This window comes from Anopheles nili, chromosome 2 (assembly GCF_943737925.1).
Source record: "Anopheles nili chromosome 2, idAnoNiliSN_F5_01, whole genome shotgun sequence".
NCBI classification, from domain to species: Eukaryota; Metazoa; Arthropoda; class Insecta; order Diptera; family Culicidae; genus Anopheles; species Anopheles nili.
In genome coordinates, this window is record NC_071291.1 from 38,623,932 (window position 1) to 38,644,266 (window position 20,335).

Below are 20,335 nucleotides of genomic sequence, written 5' to 3' on the forward strand. Positions count from 1 at the left end.
TCCGGACAACCAGGTTACACCAATGAACGTCAAAATATTAGCTGTTTTGTCATCAACTGTCAAACGGCGCTTCATGGACAAGCCCGTACATTTCTGATAATTTGGTGGCAACAACATCGTAATCTTTCTGAGCAAAAGTTTGTGAACCGGAATTCGGCTTCCAAGTGTTATTGTCATAGATTTTGGCTAAAAATTAGCATAAGATAATTTAGGCACCTCAAGCCATACGTAACCGGCACTGGGCACGATGTCCAAGTCAAGTAAAATTGTAAGTAACTTGTAGCTGCTTTTGCATCGCGACGGTATTCTGAAAGTGATTTGTCATGTTGGTTGTTGTTTTGTTGAACAGATCAAATGTTTATGAAACCACACGTTGGACAAATGCTTCTTGCAATAAGCAGACACAAATAGTGGCTAAAATTAACAGAATCCACGCCGATCGGACATTATTTGTCCGTAACCGGTCAAACCATTTCCCGTCGCGCTAGCTCTAACCTCAATCATCGATGAACCGATTAGTTCTCTATTAACTTTCTTACTTCTGTTACAGGTGCTACGAATCCAGTCAGCTGAAGGTACTAAACGTATAGAAACGGAACCATCGGCCACTATTAAAGCCGTATACGAATTGGCTCGTGCAGCGTCCGTGAATGATCACGATTTTGCATTGTATCGCGAAAGAAATTACACAAAGGAGGTGATGACCGTTGCCCCTTACATGAACTCTGACGTGGTCCATGCCTTACGTGTGTATTTTTACACTATTTTCAGATTGTCTCGAGTGCTACGCAAGAAGTTAAAGATATTGGTCTCAAACATGGTGATATTTTATATTTACGTCCAGTAGAAGGACCCTCGACATCGAAGGGCACAGTAGGTTTTATTTGTGGGTCTTACGGTGAATAGTTAATTAGAGGTGTCTTAAATTTTTGCCACAGGAACGGAGTGCATCAGTGAATTCGTTAGCATCAAGCCACAGTTCCTCGCTTAGCAATGCGACATTCAGTCGAGAGGCAACGCCATCGACCAGTTCGAAAACTCCTGCGTCCACAGAAATGTCAGAAGATTCGGTTGACGTAGAGCTATACAAGCAGGACGGGCGTATTAAGCGAAACCGCGACGAGAAATAGTACGTTATACTTATACTTTCATCCTATGGATACATTTATTTTATTCCACATGTCATGTTTTAGCTGTCGCCACAATTCGAATGGGTGTTGTGTGCATTGTTCCCCACTAGAGCCGTGGGATGAAAACTACCTCAAGGAGCAAAAGATAAAGCATTACAGCTTTCACTCCTTTCTTAAGAAGCAAACGTCCGGTATGACTCGCGGAAAGTTTGTGGCATTCGAGGACTTAAACTGCAAGATCAAGTCAGGCTGCCGGGATCATCCGCCGTGGCCGAAAGGAATCTGCTCGAAATGCCAACCATCGGCCATCACACTCAATCGGCAACCGTACCGGCACGTGGACAACGTGATGTTCGAAAATACGGGCATCGTCGAGCGGTTCCTCAACTACTGGCGTACAACCGGGCACCAGAGAATTGGCTTTTTGTTCGGCATGTACGAGATCCATCCGGACGTCCCGCTCGGCATACGTGCACGTGTTGCGGCTATATACGAGCCACCACAGGAGAGCAACCGGGATTCCATACGTCTGCTCGAGGATGTTCACGATGCCGAAGTGGACGAGCTAGCGAGAGCGCTAGGTTTACAGCGTGTGGGGTGGATTTTTACGGATTTGTTAAGTGAAAACTTAGCCAGTGGGACAGTGAAACACGTGCGCAACATTAAGACGCATTTTCTCACCGCGCAGGAGTGCATACTGGCCGGACATTTGCAGAACAAATATCCAAACCGCTGCAAAAGCTCTTCGAATGGCTACTTTGGCTCGAAGTTTGTGACTGTGTGTGTTACGGGTAAGAATGGATAGTTGTTATAACGATATGACATTCTTTTGCTAACGATTGATTGTCCATAGGTGACGATAAAAAACAAGTGCACATGGAAGGATACGCCGTATCAGCTCAATGCATGGCTTTGGTGCGAGACAGCTGTCTTATTCCTACCAAGGATGCGCCTGAGCTGGGATACATTCGGGAGTCTTCCGATAAGCAGTACGTTCCGGACGTTTATTACAAGGTAAGTGGATGATACAATGTGAACTTGTGCACTATTATGAGCAGTTAAGCTAGCAGTCAACAAAAACCTGTCTTGAGCTACTACCTAGTGAAATTCTTAATCAGAGATTTAGCTTAGGTACGTCAAACTGGTGACTTGAGATGATTTAGTATGCCCAACGTATGTTTTCGCAATAGCTATATTATGCTTTTTTTGTTGGTAAATTATTTTTCAACAAGGAAAATTACAAAGTCAAAACGGCGTGTGAACAATTACTTTACGGCTTGCGAAAAAGTATGGTGATTACGAAGTAGCGGTGTACGAAGTAGCGGTACGAGGTAGCATCAGTGAAACAAGTTTCTCATAGCTCCCACTCATATGTCGTATCCTCTCGTCAAAAAGCTTTAAAACGCATGAAACGAGCGATAAGCTTTTGGAAAATATGAAACCATTCCAAAGCGTTCGCAACTGTTCAAAAAGTTGAAGTGCATTTTAATGGTATGAGATCAGAACGAACTTTACTGAGTTAGTTCGATGAAAACATTTGTCTTTCAATGGTTCGGTTGGATATATCGATTATCTTGCATCGTTTCTCTGTTCGGATATTTACAAAAAAAGAACGAACGCAAGAGCACTTAGTGTAACCGTTTATTTTAGCCGTTCTACCGTTGAAGGGTTTTGATCCGTTTATTTTGTTTTTTGTTTTGTTAAAGAAATTATCCGATCTTCGCTCGCCGTATCTTTCGCATTTCCGTCGTATGCCTCGTAATCATCGTACTCGGAGTGCATACTCTTCTAAACCGCCTCGAGAGCACGTACGTCGATTGTACTGTGTTGTATTCCCTTATCCATATAAAAATCGATTTATGCCCAGGTTTCCCGCCGACACCGAACGAAGCTTTCGCACGCTCCTAGCACATATGCCTGTCCCGTGGTATTGTTGCTCTATTATCGAGGTAAAATGCCGCTTCCTTCGCTTTGCCTTCACATATCTCCTACCGATTTAACTTTCGTCGTGTTTATGCTATCATTTTTTTTCGTGTGATGTAATATTGAATGCGTTAATTTATACGTTTTGCTTCGTTAACACAAGATGTGTTCGGTTAGTAAATGATGCAGCTTCCTTCCCTATCTTGCCACCGTTTTGCAATAGCTCGTTATTGAATAGCTGTCTGCTTCGGTTGGTAGGGATTGCATTTTGCGATTCCGTTGACAAAGTTCGTGAAACTAAAAGCTTGTCTCTGTCTACGACGATATACTAGTGCACCAGTGTATCGAGCGGTGGTTGGCTTGTACTTTCGTTTATCACTGTATGGTGCAGCATTTCGAATCGATTTGTAACGCGCATCTGCATCCAATCTATTAACAAAAAAGCTCTAGAGAGGGCAGCGATCCTTCGCGAACTGACAGGGTATTTTATATTTGAAAATGTTCTTTCCAAATTTTTATCCACTTATTGCCATTTATCGGGATGCAACATAACAAGGATTATAACAGGGGATCGTTAAGTTGCAATCCATTTCTATGTTCTATTGCTTTGTTCTGTTAATAGATTCAATTGTCGTTGCAATCGCTACGCCTGTGTGGAAAAAGCATGCCTTTAACGCAATCGATTTTGCTTCCATTTTCACCGTTTTTCCTTTGCGTTGAGAATTTTCTTTCCTTCATGCAAGTACAATGTTTGCCAATGTGCGTTTTTTTGAAGCATTATTTTTTTCCTACAACACACCTACGAGCGGTGAAATTTTGTTCTGCCATGCTATTTGGGTGTATTTTTTTTTTGCTGTTTAGAAAATATATTCATAATCGTTTCTAAACATTGCGTTGTACCGTCCCTTTCCAATGAACTATTTCAAGTGGAAAAGCTAACCTGATAAAACTGGATCTGATAGCTTTAGCCAAACTGATGTTTAAACAGTAAAGTATATCATTGGATCGCGTCCAATTGCAGCAAATAAAATGCAACCAAAATTTTCATCAGTTTGAAAATAAAATGAACCACGAATTCAATGCTTTAAAGCCGAATTTAAGTATTTATACACGCATGTTCGATTGTAGGCTTCAAATAATAACGTCTCAGGTATCGCAAATTCCTTCTCTCTCCCCTCTCTTTCTCTTTCTTGCTGTGTACAAACATGTTGAAAAGCTGCACGATTTGTTAACGTTGCGTTGTTAAAACCCTATTCATTCTTTGTTTGCCGTTTCGTGTTGCCGTTCGCCGGTCGTTTGTACTACTAGTAACATAACGCATGCATGTGTCTCCTCTCGTGTTCAATATAGCCGATTTGCATCGAAATTTAAATAGTTATACATACATATATATACCGTACGTGTATTCTGTTTTGTTACATATAACCCATCCGTCCGCCGCTAGTTGCCTCATTAAGTTTTCCCCTAACATTGATACGATCCCAACACCGCTTCACACAGATCCGGAAGGATTTGGTTTCGCTTCTTGTATAAATGTGCAAGAGTGTATCTCGGTGCCATTATAGGTACTCGTGTTCCCGCTATCGTGTGTTTGATTTTGTTTTCTTGCAAGTTGTCGCACTAAGCTACTCGATTATTAACAGATCGTTTCCATTTGTTTTTTTTTCGCACGCTCCTTTTGGGTTGGTTGGTTATGTTGTGTATAGATTGGGTTGTCTGTTTATATACGTCTTTGCTTTCTAACTGCGGCTACATCCTGTCCTTGGTAGGTTTGTTTACGTTTCTTCCAAAACATTCAGTCTCTTCCATTCCATTCTGACCTACATTATATTTCTAACAATTGGCTTGCAAATATCGCTCACGAATCCTGCTGTGTCTTAGTGTTGGAGGGGTTTGTTTTGTTTTTTTGCTTGCATTGTTTCGCGTCGTTCTATATCGAGCTGTAACGTGTAAATAATGCTCATTGCTACACACGCATATATATATATATATGAGGGGGTTGGGAGAGAAAATGGGTAAATATTTTTGATTTGTGTAATTTTGCTCGCAAAATGCTAAGCGGCAACATGATGATGGGGGCATGCATTCTTATCGGAGCACTGCCATCGTAACGTCGTGTGGTAAAGTATGTGTGCCCACTTGCTTATCTGCGTGTTTGCATTGCAATGCTCTACTTTCCAGCAGAATAGGTATAGATTGTTTTTTTTTGGTGTGTTATACTCATCGAAAAAGGGACTCCGTTTATGAGAAGAGTTTGCTACCACGTAGCCATCGTACGATCGCGAAATTAATAGTTTCTAACACATATATGTATATATATATATATATATATATATCTTGTCCACACATGTTTGCTTCTTGCTCTACTGCACACTAAAAATATAGTTTCCTCTCGGTTTCTGGCATCTCGTTCCGCGCAGAACTATATGCATTTTTGTTTACAACACTCCCACGAATATACGCGTACCGCTCGAGCCACAAACTACCGCGCTGGTTCTCTTATGCTTGTTTTGTTTAATCCTACCTTCACTGTCGCTCCTTCGCGCACCCGTTCGACGTTAGTTCTTCTGCGCTTGCTTTAGTCTACCAGTTTACTACATCATCATACGCTTAGCGTGACACGTTTTACGATTTCACTAACATTTAACAGTTAATACAGTTCATTGTACTTTCTTTACTTTCATGATTCATACCCTCTTTGTGGTGTGCAGGGTTTTGCGTAACTCGCTTATCTCTTCTCGCTTTGCTTCATATTTGGTTTAATTGTTTATTGTGTATCTTTTCACTTTAACCGTTTGTGTTTTGTTTTCGTTTTTCCATCTTCACGCCGCTTTTGTTCGTTTGTATTTGCTGTTGCATCGCGTACCATCTAAGGATGAGTTATAGCAAATTTGTAAAACGCGTATAGCGCGTGAGAGCAGTTGCGGGTCTGCATGCTTGTACTAATGCTAAAATGAAACTGTTTACGTTTACGCCCTCTCTGCCACTTTTTGTTTTGTTTTTCCAATCGCACGCATCGTATGCAAGACGATCACGCATATGCATCGATTTTCGTCACTCGCTTCCAGCGTACTATATAGTCCTTGCATCTCTACCGACTAATGCTCTAGTGTGTATGTGTGTGGGAGGGATGTGTTTGTGTCTGCTTGTGTAAATGCGGATGCATCGAGTGTAAGTCAGTGCTGTGGCAAGCGATGCATAAATACGTTGCTTTCATTCGTTAAAGGATTTAGCTTCCGCTTCCATGTATCCACCCCTCACATAAAGGAAGATCTTATGTGTCGTTATTCGTTCGCTTAGCTTGCTTCTTTTTTATCGTATCCCTGTCCATCGGTGGAATTGTTGAATTGTAGTCGAATTCCGTGCCCATTCTTGTGTTGCGCTTCTGCAGTCGAGCATTATCGGACTATTTTATCGGGGCAATTTATCGTCTTAACGGGGTCTAAAATAAAGCCTAGTAATTAGTAGACATTACATCGCTGCCCATTTCGGGGGTTTGTCCGGACCGTTTGGTTTCGGTTTTGCGAAGGTCGATCATTTGCGTGAGCCCGAGTGCATATTACCGTGTGCCTTTGCGTTCTCTTCGTTCTCTTCGTACGTATGTAAATATATTTATATATTTTTATATGTTTGGGTAGACTTATGTTCGCTTTGCGGGTACAGTGCAACGATAAACCCTTGCCCCAAGTGGTACTGTGGTTAAAAATCGTCAAATCGAGGTCACAGATATTATAATTCCCCTTTACACATTACTCTAAAGAAAAGCTACACTCTATTCGTTCCGAATCCGTTCGAGTTTGTGTGTGTGTGATTTTTTTTCTACTACCATCCCGCCTCTTACCTATTACCGTGCGTCCGCTTTTCAGTCTAGTAGAAGCCGCCACTACCGAAATGTGGAACCTGCGAATTGTTGGTCCGTTGCCGTTTACTCCGCGTGTTTTAGTGTTTTCGCTAGTGTAACATAGTGGGGTGCCGTTTGCGCACGTGGCACCGGAAAAGGAGCTAAACAACAGCACGACAGAGGGCACTAATTGTCGAGTGGTGGCAACCTAAAGGAGAGGAAACACAAATACAGCTGGTTCCGTCGTCCCTACGGTCGTTCTAAATAATCGCAGAGCCGAAGCGAATAATAACCTATCAACGCGCTACTACTAGTAACAAACGGTGGTGTTCGAACCACTTCCGATCGAGAAACATTCCTTCAACTCTTCATTGCTCTTTGGCCCTTCGTCCGCACGCGCACTTGCTACCGTTTCAGCTCGCTGGCTGGCCCACGTGGAATATAAGTAACAAAAATCAGAATCAACAAAATGCGGCCCAACACGCTTCTACTGCCACTTGCCGCAGTTGGCGATCAGCACCGTGCTTTGTGGCTTTCCGGCTGAATCACCGGCCTGACTGATCTTTTCCACCAGCTCTAGTCCTTCGATGACGAACGCGAAGATCCCGGTGAAGCCACGCATCTCACGTAGTATGATACGGAACTGCGACCCAACCAGGCCCATGTTGTCGTGACGCTTCTGGCTTCGCCGCATCCCAACCGAACCGCGTATCGCCAGGATCTTGGTGTCGTCGGGCATGAAGAAGCCTTCCTCGAACACGGACCGACCGCCACGTCCATTGTTCAGCTCGAAGTCGCCCGTAATGATGCTCTCGTTCTCCCAGCACTGAAAGATGCTGCATCCCTTGTAACCGAATCCAAGCTCACCGGTGCAGAGAGCCCCAAAGTTCTTCGCCATCTTGGGTGCCACGTCGTTGCGGACCTCGATCAGGATGCGCCCAAATGGCTGCCCGTTGATCTCGATGCTGAAGAAGTAGATCGGGTACACGTGTACGGAGGGATTGCAGAGTAGCGAGGCGGCAACGGCTGCTGCGGCCGCTGCAGCTGCCGCAGCCGAGCTTGACGACTGTTGGCCACCTTTTCCGGCACCTACGACGACCGAGGACGAGGACGAACCGGGCACCAGTGAAACAACGCTCGAGCAGGACGAGGACGAAATGAGCCCGCCGGGTGATGCGAGCTGCGAGGAATGTTGCTGCTGGAGTGCGGCATGTTGATGCAGCGCCGACGAGCTACCGGAACCGTTCAGGATCTCGCTGAGGTAACCCGAACCGGAACCGGAAGTGCGTGCTGAACTGGTGCCACCGCCACCATCGCCAGTCACCCGACCACTTCCGGGTGCGATCCGATCCTGTGGAGGTGCGATCAGAATCGCCGATGCCATGTCGTGTAGCTGGCTTGCGTAAGAACCACCACCGAGCTGTTGTTGCTGCTGATGGTGTTGCTGATGGTGGTGAAGCTGTTGGGCGACGTGATGGTGCAGGTGGTTGACGGACACATGGTTCGGGGACTGTTGATGCTGTACGTAGTGATGCCCACCGAGCGAGACACCATCCAGTGGACCGAGTTGGGATGGAAGATGTTGCTGCTGTTGCTGGTGAAGCTGCTGCTGCTGTTGTTGTTGCTGTTGTTGTTGTTGTTGCTGTTGTTGCTGCTGCTGCTGCTGCTGTTGCTGCTGCGAGGGATGATGCTTGCTGGTGAGAACGTGGCGCGAGTACAGCTGCGAAATGCAGTAGTTAGCGAGCAGCAAGATCGAGTTGTGATGTCCGTTGACCGAACCCGATCCACCCGCAGAACCGTTGCCAAGCGCGATCGGATCGATCGTGTTGAGGTTCGAGAGTGCCTGCTTGATCAGCTCGAAATCAAACAGCACTCCGTAGTGCTGGATGAGATCGTCCAGCTTGCACTGAAGGTACATCTCCTGGTACTTCGACTGCAGGCGTTGCTTCTCCATGTGCAGATTCGCGTACAGCTTGTACGCCTCGGTCGGTGATTGCTGTTCGAGCATGCCGAGGAACAGCTTCGCCTTCGTGAGATTGCTGCGTATCTCAGCCACCTCGAACGTGGGCAGATGATTGATCAGCTCCGTCTCAACCTGCGTCTTAAGCGCGGTGCACGCCTCGAGAATCTTGAGCAGAAAATCACGCTGTTTAAACACGAAATGCTGCAGCTCGGCGAGCGATTTCTGCATCAACAGCAGATCCGTCGCAATGTCCGTCCGTATCTGATCGCGAGCCTCCGCCTGTGTCTTCACCGGATGCTGCCGATGTTCATCCCCACTTGCACACGCCCGACAAAGAGCCGTGCTGCACTTCATGCACCAAAGTGCATTCGGCATGGCGTGTGTGAGACAATTTTCACCCTTGCTTCGATACTTGCCCGATCCGATGGCACTCACTATTCCGACACCACCGCCCACCCCATTACCGCCGACGGCAATACCGATGCCGCCCCCGCCAACCACCGATCCACTACCGATCACACCCGCCGTCGTCGTCCCATTCGCTGGCGGTACGCTGATTCCTCCGTTCGACGATACCGAGGATCCTCCGCCAACACTACTGCCCGACGTCGCCACCACACTAACCCCACTTCCTACGCTACTACTGCTGGTGTTGCTGCTACCTCCACCACCACCACCCACGCTCACATTGACCGGTCCTTGCCCGGAAGTTCCATTACCCGGGCTTGCCATCGATGCGGTCACTGCTACGACCGGTGTGGCTCCATTGCTGGCGCTGGAAGTGGCCACCGAACCACCACCATCGCCTCCACCACCACCGGCAGGAGGCTTATCGGGTGGTTTTTTGTTGCTTGTTGCCGCCACACTGCCACTCGAAATCATGCTCAGGTTCTGCGAAAGGTACAGGATGGCGTTGTGCGTCGGCAGCGCTTCCGGCTTCATGTCGGGCCCGGTCAGCTCGGTGCGCTTCCAACAGTGCACACAGTACAGCTCGTTGCCCTTCAGCAGCACCTGGTTGACGCACTTGAGGCAGAAGTAGTGCCGGCAGGAGAACAGCTTCGGCAGTGCGTCCGTCTCGTTGAACGGCAGATGGCAGCAGCTGCACAGGATGAGCTCCTCCAGCTCCGACGGTAATGGTGTGAAATCCATCGTCTCTCTGCAGGGAAAAGCTGATAAGTTTGCTGAATTTCCAAACACACCCACCCACACACACACACACACACACACACACACACACAGCATCTCATCGTCAGCGTGGTGTGCCCCGGAATATTGTAAAACCCAACTTGAGGGTGGTGTAACATGATGCTTAATTTAATTTAATTGCACATCTTCCAGTCGCCACTCCAACCACCACTTCCCGCTGTTCCGCACGCCGAAGGGTGAGTTTTGTAAACTTACAACGAACACACGCACGTAAGCGAGCGAGAGAAGAGCGCACACGATTGGGTTCAACATTTTCGTGCCTTTCCACGTGGCACGTGTGTGTGACCTCTAAGTGGCACAAATTATTATCGTTTCGGCATAAATTATGATCCTCTCCTCCCCTTTTGGGCGTTCGGGAAAAATCTCCCACCTGCGGCGGGTGTAGGCACGTAATTCGATTGACACTCTTGCGGCCGTCGTACGAATTTGCCCCCTAAAATGAGCCGATTACGAGGAACCATGGCCACCACCAACTAGCCACAAGAGCCGCCACCACCGAGTGAAATGGTGCTAGTTTGGTCCTAATTCAATACAATTTCCCACGCGCTTTGCGGGTGTTTGTGTAACCGGGTTTCCGGTGGCGTACTAATGTTGCCCGTCTCTCTCCCAACGAAAACGGACCGCAACATATTGCAGCCAAGCCTGTATAACACGATGCCCCCCGGATGTCCTTTGGCGGTGGTGAAATCGAACACGATCGATTCGAGCCTTTTTGCGACGTGTTTCGGTGGTTTGAAAGCAGCGCCAACCTGCACAATTCCTGTTCACTTGTTCCTGGTTTCCGGAATCAAACAACCCAACATCCGCAACAACGCACGACGGACGGGAAGCTGACGGAATCTGCTTCCGAATCAAGCTCCCGAAAATCCTTGAAGGTCATCGCGAACGAGTCCAGCCATCGGCAGCAGACTGCCGCTCACAATCGGCGCAATATCGAGAGATATTTCGCGTTCGCGGTCATAAATCGCGGTCTGCAAAACCTGACTCGATCGAAAAAGAAGGGTCCCGCCGAACACGATTTTCCCGGGTACAACACCTGACCGGGGGGGGGGTTTGGGTTGGATGATGCATGGCCAGCAACGACGACAACGCCGACAACCCGCTGCTGTGTTGGGGTTTTGTGGACACGGCGTAGGGGCAATGACTCGGCCACGAGAGCCTCACACACGCACACACACATACACACACACACACATGCACGCAAGCACGCACCTCGCAGCCGTCCTCGGCTCAAGGACACGCGAGACTCTGAGGTGCTCAGGACTCTTTAAACCGACCACCCCGACGGGTTGCAGAAGACGGATTATCTGTTGTCGACGTCGACGACGTCGGGTGTACTGTTTCGAGACGACCGCAAGAGAGTGCAATGAGAGAGAGAGAGAGAGAGAGAGAGAGAGAGAGAGAGGAGATGGAAAAACACACCGTGACACCAAACACACACAAATGGCGCACTTTCCACTGGCTACGGTTGGCGAACAACGCCATCGACAGCCATTTTTTCGATGGAATTGGTCGCACGGTTTGCTTCCTGTCCACGGCAGCGAAGGAATGCCGACAGGGCGCGCTTCGCCAAACTGACAGGCCCCGATGCAAACGGGGCTCATCCCCCACCCCCCTCCTCCATTCGTCATCCCACTGTCCGCCCCTCCCACCGAGACACACTCCGATGCGATGACGCACGTATCTGTTGATTTTTGTTTTTCCCCGTCCCGGCCGTGTATTACTGCGGCCTGGGGAAAAACTCTCCGCCTCCGTCCAGTGGTGCTCCCCTTTTCGGGGTTTTCCCTCCCCCCACACGCAAGCACATTCTCTTTCGCTCGCACTCTTACTTGCTTTCGCTTTCTCTCTCTCTCTCTCTCTCTCTCTCGATAGCTATCTATCTCTCTTTTCCTTGGCCCCATCACCAAGGATTGGGGAGATTGCTTCGCTCTCATTCTCTCTCCTTTTCGTCTCTCTCTCTCTCTCCATCTCTCTCTCTCACACTCACACACACACGCTGTCGTCCTTTCTCTGTCACACATTGCTGCTCATTATCCTTCGACGTATAAATTCGGTCGATTTTCACGGCTTCATTTTGTGTGTCGTGTGTCGGTTTCGCCTCCCGCTTTCCCCCCATCCGCTTCTTCCCCCATGTCCCCCTAGGACGCAAACACCCACCCGCCAACAGCTGTGCCGGACTGGAGGGTGGTGCCGTGGGTGGAAAAATCCGGTACCAAATTTAGACTACGACTAGAAGAGAGAGAGAGAGAGAGAGAGAGAGAGAGAGAGAGAGAGAGAGAGTGCGTTACTCTTGTCCCCCATCCCCCAAGGTGGAAGAGAGAAAGTGAGTGAGCGATAAAGAGAGAGAGAGTGAGAGAGAGGGTGAATGTGGGGGTGGTCGAAAGAGGGCGATGGGAGAGGGGAGGGGAGGGAGTCTTGTTTTTCCTCGTTGTCGTCACCCGCGTGGTGTTGTTCGTTCGCGGCCACCAGCGCGCGCGGGGCAGCGAGTTTGAGCGGAAAAATAATGACACTCTGCCACACAGGACACCCTCGAACGGCCCCCATGTGTGTGTGTGTGTGTGTGTGTGTGTGTGCGCGTGCATGCATGTATTGCGTATTATCTTGCGGCCAATGCCGTCGTCGGCTGCTCCCGGGCAAATCCTGCCAGCTGGGCCGGTTGCCATCGGTGGCCGTTTTGGAAAGGCAAGAGAACGACAGACAGAGAGGGCGAGAGAGTGATCAAAAATTGATTGAATGTGGTACCCGACCATCCATCGACCGGATCGCAACCGGAAGGGCTCAAGCGACCCTGCATCCCTCACGACACACACGCACGCACGCACGCACACACACACGGACACACGTGTCAGCGAAAGGATCTGGCCTCCCACAGAAGGACATACTTATACGCTATACGCACGTTTCACGCAACGGATTTGCAAGGGCTTCTTTTTCGCCTTGCGGGAACGCTGATACATCACCAAATCTCGCGTGCACACGCACCCACACATACACACGCACACATACCCTCACGCACGTGGGCACATCGATGGGTGCGTGATTTTCAAGTCCCTTTTTTTTTTGGTTGGGAGGCCCTCACCTAGCTTTTTTAGGCTCGGTCTGCTTCGATGCTTCGGCGATGACCGTCTATTGGAGCTGGGGCACCATTTTCACACAGTTTGACGCACACGTACGCACCTACACGCGTACACACGTACACACACGCGCGCAACGTTGGCGTTTGAAGGCAATGTTTGCGTCCTTAGCGTTTAGCGTTGGAAGAAGGACCCGCGACTGTGGGGGTCACTGATCATACGACGGGTGTTTTTCCCCCGCTTTTCTCCGAACCCGTCACGCTCGGTCGTGCTGTGTTGTGCTGTGTCGCTGTGTGGTAGTCGCTGTCGGCCGTTGTTGTCCTTTTCGCTGTGGACATGCTGTTCGACTGACCCACACTGCGCCATACCAGGTACCGGAGACTCGTGTCTCGAACTATCCAGAGCGAGTAGGCTCCCCACTTCGTCAGATGGAAGCGAGCTGGATCATCAACGAGGTTGAGTTTTCCTACCAATGAGATCGAGAGAGAGAACGCGAGAGAGCGCCCAGAGAAAACATCATCGCTCTCTCACCGAAAACAGCACTCACGATCGGTGCGTGCGTGGAAAATGAGTGCCGAAAAACGGTGTGGAAAATGAACGGGGCGGTGAAATGTTGCGCCATCTGACAACACGACGGACGTCAGCTCGAACGCGAGGTGTTTGGGCTTGTGATTTGTGGCCCCTACGCCGACAGGTGGCGGTGGACTGCTCGATTCGAGCAGTTCAATCGACAGAGTCGTTACTCGAATCAGGCTTCAGGCGACACGTCAAAGTCGGCTACGGTACCGCTAGTGGTAAAAAAAGGGATAAATATTGATGGTTCTAGAGGAAACATCATCAATTTCACTTAATCCCTTTCACACGCCAACCAGACGGTGTGCGAATTGCAAATCTTAAGCGGGAAAGGAAAAGCTCGCTTTTTCCCCGGTGTTGTTGTTTACCTTTTCCTTCAATGCCAGTTACGCCACGCGGTTACGATTCTTTGCTGTTCTCTGGCTCTCTCTCTCTCTCTCTGTTTCTCTCACACACATACATACGCTCTCAACATTTGGCTCTCGAATTTTCTTCATTTCCCGTCGCTTTGTTCCGGGTACATCCGGTGTCATCGGAGAAGGATTATTACGCCGCTGGCCGCAACGAATCTGACGGACTAACTCCTGCACTGTTGGGGCTGGTTCTCACGCCATTATTTACAATTTCCCACAGCCACTCACCCAAACTCGTGGACCAAACACGGCTGCTGTGAAGCACAGGTGGATCCCCGGGAACGCTATCACCCTTTAGAGATCTCAGAGAGTGAGTTCTCTCAGTCACTCAGTGAGTGAAAAATTTCTTCTCACTCAGGTACCAATTAAGAGAGAAAGAGCGGTCTCTCGTGTGTGTGTGTATGTGACACTCGTTCTCGCACGCTCTCTCTTTCTCTCTCTCTCTCTCTCGCTGGTTTACCACACACCGTTGACCGTGACCTTGTGATCTGGTGTTGTGCCGTGGCAGGGGCAATAATAATCTTGCGCTGGGAACATTTGCACGCCTCACGTTTCTTGGCCATGCTCTGCCACCGTTCCCGTTTCCGTTCCCATTCCACGCGCCGTCCACCGTCCGACGTCGCCGCCGATGGGTGGAAAAACAAACACAAGTATACGCGCGCGAATCGCCACCCAACTGTCACGAGCGGTCTGCTGCCAGCGTTTGGCGTTTGCTGATTGTGTTTGAGCCCGTCCAGAATGGCGCTGTTTCTGTTTTTTTTTTCGTTCTTTCGTTGCTCGCCAAAAAAAAGGAAAAACCATCCTCAACCAGGCCTGGTACGCTTTACGTAACGACGGTTGCGCGGGCTAAAAGTACCCGCTGGGTAAATGACCGACCGAATTGGTGGAAATCCGCACTCCGTTTCGTTCCGGTCGGGGAGGAGGCCAAATTGTGGATGCGCCATTGGCCTAAGCCGTAATCGGACCTGCCCTAAAGCAGGATGCCGGTCAAGTGCTGGCGGCTCGGGCGAACTTTTTGCTTCCCCGACCGAGCCTCGAATGATGCAATACTCAGGAAGAAGGTGGTTTTTTTTTGTTTGTTGACTCGAGAAAAAAAATGTAGCCCACCCATTGGGTTCCCCACGAAAGGCATTAAGGACACGCGCGTCCCTCGATCCTTAATCCGGTAGCATATTCATGAGCGTGGTTTAACAATCCGATGAAAATAATCCATCCCGGGCTGCTTAGAGGCTTGAGCTTTTTTTACCTTTGCCTCGCGGCTCATTGAACGCACTTCTCGAACGGAAATTGAAGGGACCAACAAAAGGGTGCACAGCCGCCCTACGGTGGACCAACCAAAGACCAACCGACACACAATGTGCCACGCGATGGCAGATAAACGGAATTGTTTTGAATACAAAGCGCCAATTTGTGCCAGTGCGTTAACCGCATGGAGGCGCATGGTGTTTCGTTGCTGTCGTCAAAGCATGTGCGCGAAAGTTCGTCGTCCTCGTGCTTCGTCGGTTCCCATTCCCTCTACGCACACGTGCACATACAAACACGCACACACATACACACGCACGCACGCAGACATACAAATTTACAGGGGTCTTACTGTTGCTCACTGCATTTTCCCAATCGCTGAACCGAATGGAGGCGGCTGGTCGTTCACGATGCAAACATCCAAGCAACCGGGTTAGAGGTTCATCTTTTTTGTGTTCTTTATTCCTCTTGTTGTTGTTTGTCGCAAAATGCCGCCAGTTTTCGCGCGACTATCGCGCGTCCCGTTGCGATGGTCGACCCGTGGCACGATAATTACGGTGATGACGGTGCGAAACGAACTCGAATTACTTCAGTGGCCACCCTCCGGTGTAGCGGGTTTTATTTATTTATTTTTTGTTTTTGCGCCTGCTTTGTTACGCTCTTCCAACACTAGAATTGTTTGCTTTTGCCAAATCGATCGGCGGAACCGTCTAGGCGCGCTAGCCGGAACTATCGTGGTGTATGTGTGGAGGATGTGTTTTTTTTGCCCTCACGTTTTGCATCCACGTAACCACTTCACATTATAGTGTCCCTTCGTGCTGCTGCTGCTGCTGCTGCTGGTACTTCTTTACATCCTCGTCACTTTGAAACGCAATTTTTTTTCGTTCGCCCTCCCGAAACGAAAAAAAAAGCTAACCCCACGTACCGCGTATGTACGGATGGGGATTGATTTGTTGTGTCGTTTTTGTTTTTCGTTTTTTCGTTTTGCACCTCGATTTTGCTCTCGCTTCGAACGAACGTGACACACACCGCGTCGCAATGGGTAGTGTAAACGTGTGTAAACCTGTGTAAACGTAATTCGTGTACCACCACCACGGGCAGCCTTGTGCACTAGCAGCCCAGAGCAGTGGGATTTCGTAGGCAGTTTTGCACTGGATTCTGCACTCTGTACAAAATGGGCCTCTCTCTCTCTCTCTCCCCTACCAAGCCCTTTTGCTCCCTAACGCTTGGCGGTTGGTGCCTTCGTGGCTACGTCCGTGAACTTGCACGCCACACACTGGCTGGTGGAACAGCGCGACTAAACGCGCGCACCAACTGCACAAACCCCTCCGGCTGTGTTTTGTGTTGTTTTGGGGTGGTCTCAAAGCTAATGCGTATTTTTGCTAGTTTTTTTTTTGTTTCTGCTTCCCACTCAACACTCTCGCGAGTGACCCGCTCTTGTGTGAGCGGCAAATGGCGAAAGAGAGACCGAGAGAGAGAGAGAGAGAGAGAGAGAGAGAGAGAGAGCGCGTGAGAGAATGGGCGGAAAACTCGGTCAGCCAGCAGAGTCGTGAGAACGCGCATTTCCTTCGCGTCGTTGCCTCCTTTTTCCACAGACTTCTGGTCCCGGAAATGAGTTTCACTTTTGTTTTCACTTGGCAGTTCGAGATATGGCGGAGGCGCGCTTGGTGGCGGTCAGGATGAAGGATCCGCTCACACTCATTATGCGGATCGTTGGTGTTTTTGCCGACCGGTGGGTGAATTCAACCCCTCCCCGTAGCATGAGTGCAGCGTCACGGGAAGTACAATCTCCACTGCGCTGAAACGACGCAACTCCCCGAGGCTACAGTTATTTTATGCTGCGCTTATGCTTCCAGTCCGGTCTGCTGTGAGGATGTTTATACCAATGGGAGTCACACAAACGCTCGAAGATCGATTATCGATTCGTGAAGTTTTGCTCCACGCGATTAGGGAAACCCGGGACCGGCGATTGAACGGCTTTTTTTTCCGGTGGCCAATTGGAAGTTGAAGAGCGCGTGTTCATGCGAAATCAATCAACGGTACCACCGGTTTTTGTTGCCCCTTTCGATCATGATGTGGTGTCGAATAAAGCAAGTTCTACACCAGGAATCGAAGAGCAAAGCACTCGCCCACCACCCCCAGAGGGAAGATATTACTTCACGTACTGGCTGGCAAGAGAGACCGCTGAGACGTCTGCAAGCAAACGTTTGCATGTGACGTCGTGTCCTTTTTTTTTCATGCCGTTCCGTTGTTCCCCCGTGTTTTCTTTCCTGTGCACGCGCTAGTGTTGTGTACACGTCGTCCGCGGTTTGGCTTTAGTGTGCTTCGAAAGCCGACAGAAGAAAAAAACAAGCCACTCAAAAATCTGCTCGAATGACGCACGATTGAGAGAGCTTTTTCGTTTCGCTGCTGGTGGAGGTGGACTTGTTTTTTTTGCTCCCCTTTTATTGTTGTCGCCTGTTGTACCGTAGTTTGTTCGTGACGTGACGCTGGGTAGCTGCGGTAATTAAATGTAGGAACACAAACGAAGCGGTGAACAAAAAAACAATCAAAAAAGAATATCGGTGGCGGAGGATAGATCGCATCACTCTCGAAAAAGGTGGCCTCGAGTTGACGTGTTCCCGCCAGCCAGAGAGTCAGGTGGTTCATCTGTGTGATGAGGTACTCGCGTTCATCCCACAACCACAGCACTACTACGTTTGGTTGAGCTTCCCACAGCAACTACTACGCTGAGTAGTGTCGGCTCACAATCGATCGGTGACACTTAGTGGCCGTCTCCGCTCCACATGGCGCCTTGTTGGTATCGGTAGCCGGTCAAAGTGTGCTCGCTGTGGTTGAAAAACGTGCGATCACACAACTCCACTGGGAGCAGGCACTACTGCAGCTGTTTGGGAAGCTCATTTTACCACCCGTCGGCAAATGGTGATTGCACAAACCGTCATCACCGTATCGATTGTACCGCAACCAATACACATCCGTGGCGCTAGCTCAGTTGCGCGCTGTGGGGAGCGATTCGAACTCAAATGCAAATTACGCCGCAATCAGGCGCCAGCACCGGCACGGAATCTCATGTGTGTGTGTGCAACTGCGCATACTTCCGCGGTCGAACAGCTGGTAATTTTCGCAAGTGCGTCCCTTGTCCGTTCCGCCTGCCTAACTTCAAACGCCCAACCCAAACCTAATTGCCCGTCCGCGTCTTATCATCAACGTCATCGCGCTCTAACACGAACGTGAGATCGGAGTGTTGGAACTAGAAGCACCGGCCGGCACCTAGTGAGGTTGTGCTCTGTGAACTGACCCGGGGTTTTTATGCGTGTGTTGTCGCCCGACCAGCACCGGTGATAGAAAGAGTATGGCGAGACGTGATCACGACACTCACGTGATCGTCATGTGGTACTGTCGTTCGTAAATCGAACTGCTCGCGATCGTCAGTGGCTGTCAATGTAGAGAATTGAATGTGCGGATTGTAACTGTCAGAAGCATCGTGCAACCATGTAACTGGTGGGTGCAGGAGATAGGATATACCGCAGACCATCACCATTCTAAATTGAAGTCTATCGTTATGAATTTTATTGTCTCGTTGTATAGTGGTTCCATGTCATAAGTATCAACTGCCTCATTAAAGCATCTTCCTTAAAGGAACGTTAAGCTTTGTTCGTCATATTGCGAAAAGCATCAGTAGTGCTTTTGAAATGAAAAAAAAATCGGGCTCGAAGGCAAAAGCAGTAGTTGATATGGTGGCCTGTGGCACTGATCGTTTCATTGCGTTGAAAGCTGAATTGATAAGATTAATTGAAGCTGGTTGATTAAACTTTCCCATCCTTGTTTTCGTTTACTGATCAATTTGTGCAGGAAAAGGACGTATACGGAAATGAAGTGCAGCGTCTGGGACGACCACTACCGGTGGAGTATCTGCTGGTGGATGTGCCGGCTTCGACTCCACTCGTTCCGCTGTACACCTTCCACGAGCGGAAGGACGCCAAGCAGTACTTTCCGGTCGAGAACAGGATGATCGACGGGCACATACAGGATTTTTCGACCCTCGCGGACTATCTGGATAAATCGCGCTCGCTGCCGTTCCTGGATGTACGTATGATGCCACGCTGCTGCCTGTCGTTCGTTCGTTTCGCTAATGAGTGTTTTTGGGCCCTGCCGTAGGTCGTGTCCGATTTTCACTTGCTGTTGTATCTGTACCACATGGAGGATATGCTGCCGATGAAATCTCAGCTCGGTCCACTGCTGGAAGCGGTCCGGGCTAAGGACAAGATGAAGGCAAACGAGTGGAAATCCCGAGAGGTGTGGAAAACGCTCGAGGAGCTGATCGCAGCCAGCTCGAACCGGGATGAGTGAGTATCGATTGTAGACCGGCCGGTGGTGCACACACCCTGTAGATGGTTCATTATAAAACTGTTTTCCATTGTTTTCGGCCTAGCTCCAGAATGAGTAACGATGTCGAGTTTGTGCCGAGTGGCGAGACCGATCAGAACTGGATTTGCGCGTTCTGTACGTTCATCAACAACCGCAACATGCCGACGTGCGAGATGTGCAGTTTGCCTAGGTGAGATAACCCCGCAAGCCAGGCTAAGGCCAGCAAATTTGAACCCCTTTATCATTCGACGACTCTTTGTTTTAGATCCACACAGTGAATTGTGACAGGCAGGCCGAGCCTAGCCGAGCCGCCGAAAGCAGTTCACGGAAAGAAAGGGGCAGCTCGTCGAAAGGCGCGAGCGAAAGGACAACCGGGAGCGAATGCACTTCATCAGCATAGGTGCTTTCGGAGGCAAACATCTTTATGCAGCGTACCAGCTACTAGCTATAAACTGGGGGAATTTTTTTTTAGTTTAAAGCATAGCAAATAAAACAGGCAAAGAAACCCTTTTACCCAAGGACATGACCGTCGGTAGATCGTCAGGGGGGTTTGGCTCGAAATTGAGTGTGCTTCTTTGAAGGGTTGCCGCAACGCCTGGAAA

At 49.2% G+C, this 20,335-nt stretch overlaps 2 protein-coding genes across 2 annotated transcripts; one reads left to right on the forward strand and one right to left on the reverse strand.

Moving 5' to 3' along the window:
- The first annotated feature begins 207 nt into the window (after positions 1-207).
- Positions 208-19,927, forward strand: LOC128721374 (nuclear protein localization protein 4 homolog). The gene is made up of 9 exons (XM_053815120.1): positions 208-268; positions 551-697; positions 772-873; positions 939-1,129; positions 1,194-1,921; positions 1,984-2,144; positions 19,218-19,451; positions 19,524-19,711; positions 19,798-19,927. Exons 1-9 carry the CDS (start codon positions 248-250, stop codon positions 19,925-19,927), a joined length of 1,902 nt encoding a protein of 633 aa, XP_053671095.1. The 5' UTR covers positions 208-247.
- On the reverse strand, positions 7,382-10,006 carry LOC128721373 (keratin, type I cytoskeletal 10). The gene has a single exon (XM_053815119.1). It carries the CDS (start codon positions 10,004-10,006, stop codon positions 7,382-7,384), a length of 2,625 nt encoding a protein of 874 aa, XP_053671094.1.
- Positions 19,928-20,335: the final 408 nt, after the last annotated feature.